Here is a 9,951-nt window from a genome sequence, read left to right as displayed (position 1 = left end):
GCGGTGCTCACCGCCGTGAAGCCCATTGGGGCTGCCCGTCGCAGTGCCTGAACGCTTGTCGCCGCTCATCTCCGCCTGGCAGAGCAGGAGACTCACGCTCCCACAACACTCTACACTAAGAAGGGCTGGATTTTTTTTTTTTCGGAGGCTCTTGGTCCGGGGAGCGGCTGCCATCTCCACGCGATTATTCAGGCGCCGCTCCGGGCAGCCTCCACCCCCTCCACGAACGGCGCGCGCGCGCCGGGCCTCACAGAAGGCCCCGGCGAGGAGAGGCGGGAGGGCAGCGCGCAGGCGCGGGGCTCATGGCGGAGAGGGCCGGTGGCGGGCCCACCTAGGCAGGAGAGCCATCCGCTGCCATCCGCCTCCGTCCGCTCGGTAAGGGCGGCCCCGCCGCGCCGCGCCCACGCGGTGGCGGCCTTTCGGCTGGGGGAGACGCGTTATGAGCCGCCATTTTGGCGGGGGGGGACCCGCCGCGGGGCCCTCGGGGCCTGGCCTGTGGGGAGTGGTCGGGCTGGGCCTCGATCCGCGGCCGGTTCCTGGGGTGTGCGGCCCCGCTCCCCGCAGGGCGTGAGGAGCTCGTCCGGCGTGCGGGGCGGTGCTGGGTTACGAGCCCCGCGGCGGCCTTGGCAAAGCTTGGGGCCGCTCCGGGCCCGTTCCCGCCGCCTGCCGCGCACGGCGGAACGAGCGCGGCGGCCCGTGTGGAGCTGGGGCTCCCTCCCGCCTTAGCTCCGGGGAAACGGGGCCACTCAGGCGCTCCCTCGGAGCTGTTGTGGGTGGTTTGGCTCGCGTTAAATGGAACGGTGAGGTCAGTGAGATGTAACGGCGCGGGGCACCTCTAGAGGGATTCCCGAACTTTGGCTTCTGAATAACTAAAACCGTAAGAGAAGTAACGAGCTGGCAGTGCTGACCAGTTGTGTGGCAGGATGGAGCTCAGGTCCTGGTTATCTGTGGGAGAGCTTTTTGTCTCTCGGTATTACTAAATACCAAATAACTGTAGCTGGGTGGCAGTCGGTCTGGAGAACAAGTCTGATGAGAAGCGGCTGAGGAACCCGGGGTGGTTCAGCCTGGAGAACACGAGGCTGAGGGGAGACCTTGCTCTCTGCAATTCCCTAAAAAGAGGTTGTAGCGTGGAGGGGGTTGGTCTCTTCTCTCAAGTAACAAGTGATAGGACAAGAGGAAACGGCCTCAAGTTGTGGTATGGGAGGTTCAGATTGGATATTAGGAAAAAATTCTTCCCGTAAAAGGTTGTCAGGCACTGGAACAGGCTGCCCAGGGCAGTGGTGAAGTCACCATCGCTGGAGGGGTTTAAAAGACATGTAGATAAGGTTCTTAGAGACATGGTTTAGTTCCAGTGTTGGGTTAACGGTTTGACTCATGATCTTGAAGGTCTCTTCCAACCAAAATTCTATGATTCAGTCTTCTAATGTAAAGTGATACGTGCAGACAAACGAGAGGGCAGTGGTTCTCTCTATGTGCTATGGAAGGATTTGTTTTATAAAGTATACATTTATATTCTTGTGGCAGACTCACTGGAGCTACAATAAGGTGAAACAAACCGGTTGCCAACATGTTCCTCTACAACCTGACGCTGCAGCGTGCCACTGGCATCAGCTTTGCTATCCATGGCAACTTCTCAGGTAATTTTCTCCTCCTTTCATGCATCTTGGCTAGAGCTCTTTTGGTTAGTAATAGAAAAAAAGGTGGTTGCTGAAGCTAGTCTGCTTCAGTGTAGTGTTTTTTTTCACTGGTATATTATCACTTCCTCTTGAGTGTGTTACTTGAGCTGTTGTAATTTGTGGAAAGATCAAAAGAAGTCTGGCTTGTTTATCTACGGATTTAATTTATTATTTTGTCCACTTTCCTGGTCTGTTAAAAGGTGCTCAAACAATAGTGGTGCCCAGTGTGGTAAATAAGTTGCTTTGAATTTTTCCATAGTAATCATGAAGCTCTTTGGCGTTTAGCAGTTTTATCTATTCTCTTACGGTGCTTCTGGAAGTCACATGTTCTGCTTTGTTGTTTCTAACTCTTTATCATGTTTTGGGTTCTTCAGGAACCAAACAACAAGAAATTGTTGTTTCCCGGGGCAAGATCCTGGAGTTGCTGCGCCCCGATCCCAACACAGGGAAGGTTCACACTCTGCTGACCGTGGAAGTGTTTGGAGTCATTCGCTCCCTCATGGCCTTTAGGCTGACAGGTGGGACCAAAGACTATATTGTCGTGGGCAGTGATTCAGGACGCATTGTTATTCTGGAGTACCAGCCCTCAAAGAATGTGTTTGAGAAGATTCATCAGGAAACCTTTGGCAAGAGCGGATGTCGCAGAATTGTTCCAGGCCAGTACTTGGCTGTAGATCCAAAGGGCCGCGCTGTCATGATCAGTAAGTCAGTCTCTTGGCTTCTATTCTCTTTATTTTTTTTTCTCCTGTCTTGTGGATATTTATTTTAGAGCGAGTTTCTGACAGGTGTAATTGGAAGTGTTTCTTCTTCGGCAGTTTATTAGGCTATGAGGCATGTCAAGGAGAATGCAGGCATTCAGAATAATTTCTTGATGCTGATGGAATTGCCCAGATTCTAACACTAGGCCAAAACAATTTGGAAAGAGGCCGGCTTGCTCAGCGGTGTGCAGAGCCCTGAAACGTGTTTGGGAGAGAAGTTTGGATCGCAGCTGTTTGTGCTACAGCATAGGCTGTCAGCTCCCGTAGCCTGAAATGATGTTCTGAACTCATGTCTCTTCTGAGCTGCATTGTGGAGACAGCAAGATGCATTTCTGATCAGGCTTATGATTGGGTAATTTTTTATAAGATTTATCATGAGGTGCCTTAGTGACTTGGTACTTGAACTTACCCAGTTTGCCAAAGCCAGCTTTGTGCGATACTGCTTTCCTGTGCATTGACAGCAGGGACTTGTAGTGATAGGTAGTTTAACAGTGTCTCTTTATATTGGGGAATAACAATAAATAATATTGTTTCCTTTCTAACAAGTCTTCTTTTCATGAGCGAGAAGGTGTCACAGTCACAATTGTGCTATTTGCGATGATGGTTAAGAATGGTGTTTGTTATCTTATGCATGCTGTCTATCAGGCAAAAATTGTTTGGTTAAAATATTTCTGAGGAAAGGTCGTCTTGCCAAATAGCTTTAAATGGTGGAACATCTGGCTGCTTCTTGCAATTAATTTTTCCTTCCCTGCAGTCTGTCATCTCTTGTGTGGTGGAATGAGTGAATAGATCTGCCTGTAGCCATTGTAGATTGGATATTGGGCTAGATGAACATAGCTCAAAGTGCGTCTTTGGCTTTAAAGAGCTAGAGCTATCATTTGTACTTGCAGCGTGAAACATTTAAAATGAGACATCTGAAGTTAATTGGTGGCACAGAGATAAATACCAATAATGAACTTCAGCAGAAGTAGCGCTGACATCGTCTTGCTAAGTTATATATTGATATTGCATGGCAGGTATGAGCAGGTTTGATCACCAGATGTGTTTCAAGGGCTGTTGTCCTTTTCTTACAGGTGCAATCGAGAAGCAGAAGCTGGTGTATATTTTGAACAGAGATGCTGCTGCTCGTCTCACCATTTCCTCTCCGCTGGAAGCCCACAAGGCCAATACCTTGGTCTACCATGTGGTGGGAGTCGATGTGGGATTTGAAAACCCGATGTTTGCTTGTCTGGAAATGGATTATGAGGTGAGAAGAACTTGATCTCCCTTTGCTGTCTTTTGAGCTTTGTTGCTCCTCTTCTGTTCTTTGTCCGTGGAGGCAGAGAAAGTTGGCTGCTTTTGCTGCCTGAGACAACTTCTTTTGTCACGAGCTTACTTGCTTTTTGTCTTGTGTTCAGTCAGAATGGGCAAGTCTTTTCTGTCTTGGTTATTCTTCTTGCATTCTTGCTGTTGAACTGCAAGTGTGCATGTTTTCTTCGAACCTTTTGTTCTGTATCTCCTAGCAGGTCTTCTTTGGGACTTCATTCTAATGTTAATCAAAACTGTTTCCCCATGTGTCAGCTTTGTTCCTCCTTTAATACCTTTCTTGAAAGACACCTTCACATGTTCTGTTTTAGGAAGCAGACAATGATCCCACGGGAGAAGCAGCAGCCAACACACAACAGACATTGACATTTTATGAACTGGACTTGGGTTTGAACCATGTTGTTAGGAAATACAGTGAGCCCTTGGAAGAGCACGGCAACTTCCTTATAACAGGTACTGACCACCTGCCCACTATATCATTTTCCTGTGGATCTTCTTGGTTCCAGTTCCCTAGGAAAAAAGAATTAATATGATTTACGTCTTAGGAGTTGGTTTGATGGAAGTCTGAGGCATTAGTGTAAATTAATTTACCTTGGAATCAGGTAATGAGTGGTGGTTCACACATGGAAATATGCAAGAATTCATTGAGCTGCAGTTTGAAAGTGCTCCTCATCTCTTTCTTAGATATATTCTGGATATTCTCTGGGTTCTGAAGCTACGGGATATTAATTGAAATCAGCTGGTAGCAGATGCAAAAGCATGTGTTTTTAGGTAAAAACATAGATGCTGTTATACTCTCTTGCACGGGATTCTAGCACCTAATATACATTCAGAAGGCAGTAGATGAATCTGTGGACTTAAAAGCCCACTTTCAGGGATTGGATTGCAAAGCCAACCTAGCATCTTTGACCTGGGAAACCGCTGAATTGCCGCTGATTCCTCTCCATCCACAAGGAAGCTGAGCTGGGAGAGCATCCTTGTATGCTTTCCCTCTCATTGCAGCTGTCAGGCACCAAATATTGGGCTGGATCTGACTACTACTACTATTTTGACATCTTTTGTTACGCTGGGGTTTCAATAGAAGCATTTTACAAAACACAATCTAAAAATGAAAGATATGTCAGAAAACATCTGGCAGATTATTTTTTTAACAACAAGCAAACATGTCAGTAACCCAAGGGTAGTGTTTAACTGACAAGTTGCTGCTGTTAGGCATGTTGTGGTTTTCTAGACGAGAATAAGCCATGAAGGACAAAACATAAACTGTCTGAAGTTGCATCTTGCCTTTTTCTCCATCTTGCTCCCCTAGTTCCATCTACCCTGTTCTTATCCTGACCCGGAAAGCTGTACTCAGTGTTTTGTCGTCCTCTTTGATAAGATTAAATTTATTTATGCAGGGTAATACAGAGAAATGGAAACTGTTGCTTTAAAGAAAGCCACAATAAATGTTCTGCAGTCAGTCATGTCTGTGGTACGGGCTTTTTTCACAATTGTTTCTTTCTTGTGTTTCAGTTCCTGGTGGTTCTGATGGTCCTAGTGGGGTGCTGATCTGTTCTGAAAACTATATTACATATAAAAACTTCGGTGATCAGCCTGATATCAGATGCCCAATTCCCCGGAGACGGGTGAGAATTTTGAGATTCCTACCCTTTCTTTAAGATTATCTTTGTCATTGCTAAATGAATGCTTGGCATTTGCCGTTAAAGGTGTCGGGGAGGTTTTAAAGTAAGCAAAAAGGAATTGAAAGTGTGTTGGCCTGTCATCTACCTCCTGGCTGCACGTTACTTGTGAGGCAGGATGAGTATGGGCATAGCCTGAAGTGATGAGCTTGGTTCATGTCTCTTCTCTGAGATTTATGCTGGAGATACTCCAAGAACTCTGATCAGGCACCGCGGTGGCAGCACTGTTGGTGTAAAATGGGATTACTTGAGATGATGGGTCACGGTGGTCATGGTGTACACAGATGAATGCGACAGCTGCACTGTTGTATCTGAGGCCGCTTCCTCCTCCTTTGGTACTGTGAATCTTTGTGTCTGAATCTTTGTGTCCTTTGTCAGTGCTTTGAACACCTGCCAAGGCTCAGGTGCTCAAAAACAGCTGTATGCTGATTACAGCCCTTGCCTCCGTGTTTGGCTTTGATATGGGACAGAGTTGTTCAGGGAGGAGGGCAAAAGGAGGTGTCACGCTTAGGTGCGGTGTCTTAGTGTCTTAGAAATGTATTTCCTTCTAGGGCAGAGATATACTAAGGGTTAACTGTGGGTGTAACTGGGGGGATGTGCTTTATGTTGAAACCGTCCTTGCATGCTGTCAGCTCTTAAGGCACCTGTGAAATGGAAATACTTCAGTTGGTGAAATCACATCTGCACTTGCCAGGTAATTCCACCAATGACTTCTACTTGCCTTTTTAACAGAATGACTTGGATGACCCGGAGAGAGGTATGATCTTTGTCTGCTCTGCTACACATAAGACCAAGTCCATGTTCTTCTTCCTGGCCCAGACAGAGCAGGGAGATATCTTCAAAATTACTCTGGAGACTGATGAAGACATGGTAAGCATCATGTGAAGAACAACAAAATCATTCATTAAGGAGAGTCCTTAGTCAATTATTTCGATTCTCTAAAGCGGTAAATATTTAATATTGTGGTTTTAGCTATATAATGGCAGGTGTTTTACATGATTTGTAATACAGTTACACCCACACTTGTAACTGTTGCTTACTCATACAGAGACACAGCGCAAGGTTTGCGAAATCCTGTGAGAATTATACTGCAGATTCATTCGGGCATATTTTAGATGTTCTGCAGGCAGTCCTTTCTTCAAAAGCTGTGTTGTAAAGTGTGGTCCATTAACCTGCTAGAGGGTATTCCAGAAACTAATTCTGAGGAGCTTAGTTTCTCTTGATCACAGTAGCTGCTCTCTCTTTCATCTCTTAATTGAATATTTCCATGCTGCAATCTTTTTTTTTTTTTTTTTACAAATTGAGATAGACAGCTGATCCACGAGTTAAAATAACAAGCTTGAAGTGGCTTGCAGCTGCTTGTCGTAATATTGGTGATGAAAAGATCTCTGCTGCAGTGAGTCAGTTGGATTTTTTGAGTAAATGTTGAATATTAGTTCCTCTTTCATCTATACATGTCAACTTTGGTACAAGGGATGATCGTGTAGCACCTTTAAGTGTCTTAAAATTGTTCTTGGATGTTTCACCAGGAGCTATTACAACCATATCAAATGTAGGAATTTGGTCAGGACAGTTAATTATTCACGTGTTGGGAAGTGGCTGGTGTTCAGTGAAGCAAATTTCTTCTTGTTTTAGATAGCTTGCTGTTTTTGCAGCTGTTTTGTTGGTGTGGGTTTTTTTGGTTTTTTGTTTGTTTGTTTTTCCAAACAGACTCAATGTTATCAAAGCCAAAAAGTCTTAGAATAAAACAGGCAGCCTGACGTGTTCAAAACAGTCTGCTGGATTTTGTGATTTATAACCTGCTGCCCTGGGCTACTGATGTGGTTATGTGTGGCCCACTCTTGCGCGCTTTTTTTGTTTGTTTTGTTAAATCACATGTATAGCTCTAGTACTTTACTAGTACCAACACGTCTTCCTCTGCCTTTCAGGTAACAGAGATTCGACTGAAGTACTTTGACACTGTTCCTGTCGCAGCTGCCATGTGCGTGCTGAAAACAGGGTTTCTCTTCGTGGCATCTGAATTTGGAAACCAGTGAGTAAATAGTTTTACATCAGCATTTTTCTCCTGAAATGGACTGTTTCTGTTCAGGACTGCAAACTGACCCTTGAACTTATTGAACGTAGAAAGACAACACCTCTGTAACTGGTAAATTAGTGCTTTGTTCACATGGCTTGAGCAGAACAATTGGTTTAGACTATGACTGAATGGGGGAATTTTCTTGTTGTTTGAACACAGGTTAGATATTGTAGTGCAGAGAACAAAAGATTACATGCTGTCGCAGTTGGTTTTTGAAGAATTGAGCACTTGTAGTTCTTATAGGGTTCATCGTGTATTCAGGTGAATTATCTCTTAATTAGTTTGATCAGTTTTCATTGAACTTTTGTGTGTTTTGGCTCACTCAGAAGTAGATAAGGAGTTTTAATCTGTAACCATGGTCAATAGGTGTGTACTTGAAGGCTTTCTCAATTCATGTTTGGGATTCTAGAGTATTCTAGAGATTCAAAGGAGACTTTGTGCACCTTTGAAGATGGCTTAACGATGTCTTAAGTGGGGGATTCACTGGAACGGAGATTACTTTTTTTTTCTGACCACATCTGTAGTTGGCCACCTGAGGGAGCTCCAGGCAGATTACTGGAGTGAATCTGAATTCAGCTGTATAAACCAGGCTTTTGAGGAAGCCATATTCATTTGAGCTTTATTAAAACCAGGAAGTAATCAGCCTATTTTTGTAGTCTTACCTTCTTTTCATCTGAAGTTTAACTTGATTGTAATGATATTTAGGCTGACAAGATGGAATAGGGAATGCGGTTAAAAATAATGAGACGAGAGTATTCTAGTAAAATAGACAACTGTGGAACTGCGGTTGTAGCCATTGGCCTTGCTTGTGGCCTCAGCTGTCAGTTGGTGCTTTGGCTCTAACACAGGAATATTAAATATTTTGTCACAAAGAAGGCAATCCTTAAGGCTACGTTTTAATAGCTGTGTAATGTAGGGGAGGGTTTCTGTCCACCCTCCTGCCGGAATATCCACGTAAGCCGTACTTAAAGAAGGCTACATGAGCTTTGCACTGAACATGCTGTTGCTTTTGCTTTCTGTCTCAAGTTACCTGTACCAGATAGCTCACCTGGGTGATGATGATGAGGAACCAGAGTTTTCTTCTGCCATGCCTCTTGAGGAAGGAGATACATTCTTTTTTCAGCCACGACCTCTCAAGAACCTAGTGCTGGTAGATGAGTTGGATAGTTTGTCTCCTATTCTGTGTTGTCAGGTATGTTGCCATCAGCAAGCTCCCATTCACCATGTGTTTTTTGATTACAGAGGAGATGATCATAGATGCATGACTTTTTTTTTTTTCTCCGCTTCTCTGCAGAATATTTGTGTGTAAACAGAGTCACCAAAGCTGCATTCTCCTAGGTTTCCAAAAATACTTCTCTATACTAAATACTGATAGAAAAGAAAGTCTGCTAAATTCACAGACAGCTGCCAAAGGCTGGTCCTTGGCCTGGCAGCCTTTGATTAATGCGATGATAAATATATCTCTGGACGTGGAGTGTCAGCCAGCAGACCTGTGTGGCTCCTCTGACCATCAGACCAGCTCTCTGTTCTGCAGAGAGTTTGGTTAAAACTTGCCATGATTTCAGGGCAGCAGATGGTACCCACTATGGTGTCTCCATTGTCTTTGTGTTTGAAAAAAAAATACTTAAAGCAGTAGTGTGGCATATATAGTTTAGTTTATTTTCTCTTCCCATGGGCACTGTTTGACACTATTTCTCTGTGCAGATAGCAGATTTGGCCAATGAAGACACACCCCAGTTGTATGTGGCTTGTGGTCGGGGGCCCCGGTCGTCTCTGAGGGTTTTAAGACATGGACTTGAGGTAAGACTTCCAGCACTTTAGAAGAACAGCTTGAGAGATGAAGACAGTGGGAGAAAATCCTTGGAATAAGGGTACTGAAATGAAGGGATTCTCCTTTTGCCATAGTCTGGAGAGAGAGCAGCTTTCTCTAGGCTTGCTTCTTGCAATTTGAAGGGTCGTGCTGTTTATTCTTCGTCTCAAAGGTTTTTTGTTTAGTTGACTCCAACCACCTGCATTTTGTCTCTTCTAATGCTTGAGTGTATTGAGCTGGAACATTCCCGGTGTCTCTGCCAGCTGCTGCTGCTCCCTTTGGTGGGGGCGGGTGACCTTGTTGTAAAGCTGAACATCCAGAGCTCTAATGCTGTCGTATTATTGCTGAGTGTATTCTACCCCACAGCACATCTGGCACAGGGAGAGAGCATCAGAATTGGGAATTAGTAGCTTTCCTGCCCAGTTGTGGGAAGGCTTAAAAACTGCTGGTGGTTTGGTAAGTTACTGTACTAAGTCTAAACATCTGTTTGCAAAAGAACCTTGTTCCTGTTTACTCTTAGGTGTCTGAAATGGCCGTCTCAGAGCTGCCTGGTAACCCCAATGCTGTGTGGACTGTGAGGAGACATGTTGAAGGTATGCAGTATTTTCCTAAAACATAAGGAGGTGCTAACGTTTTTTGGTGTGTT

General features: G+C 44.7%; 1 protein-coding gene and 1 non-coding gene across 2 annotated transcripts in view; both read left to right on the top strand.

Moving 5' to 3' along the window:
* The first annotated feature begins 265 nt into the window (after window positions 1-265).
* The window catches only part of SF3B3 (splicing factor 3b subunit 3), a 29,972-nt gene continuing 20,286 nt past the window's right edge, over window positions 266-9,951 (top strand). Inside the window, exons 1-11 of the mRNA XM_065640941.1 lie at window positions 266-375; window positions 1,525-1,637; window positions 2,051-2,377; window positions 3,508-3,680; window positions 4,051-4,192; window positions 5,252-5,364; window positions 6,151-6,288; window positions 7,347-7,450; window positions 8,522-8,687; window positions 9,200-9,295; window positions 9,826-9,898. Of these exons, the coding sequence (XP_065497013.1) occupies window positions 1,568-1,637; window positions 2,051-2,377; window positions 3,508-3,680; window positions 4,051-4,192; window positions 5,252-5,364; window positions 6,151-6,288; window positions 7,347-7,450; window positions 8,522-8,687; window positions 9,200-9,295; window positions 9,826-9,898 (1,402 nt within the window). The 5' untranslated portion in view covers window positions 266-375; window positions 1,525-1,567. The remainder of the gene's footprint in view (window positions 376-1,524; window positions 1,638-2,050; window positions 2,378-3,507; window positions 3,681-4,050; window positions 4,193-5,251; window positions 5,365-6,150; window positions 6,289-7,346; window positions 7,451-8,521; window positions 8,688-9,199; window positions 9,296-9,825; window positions 9,899-9,951) is intronic.
* On the top strand, window positions 5,550-5,629 carry LOC135992261 (small nucleolar RNA SNORD111). Its single transcript, XR_010606710.1, has one exon. It is a non-coding gene; the product is annotated as a small nucleolar RNA SNORD111 (small nucleolar RNA).

The sequence above is a fragment of the Caloenas nicobarica genome, chromosome 9 (assembly GCF_036013445.1).
Source record: "Caloenas nicobarica isolate bCalNic1 chromosome 9, bCalNic1.hap1, whole genome shotgun sequence".
Classification (NCBI taxonomy): Eukaryota; Metazoa; Chordata; class Aves; order Columbiformes; family Columbidae; genus Caloenas; species Caloenas nicobarica.
Note: the sequence above shows the minus strand (reverse complement) of the source record. Positions and strands in the feature narration are given on the sequence as shown.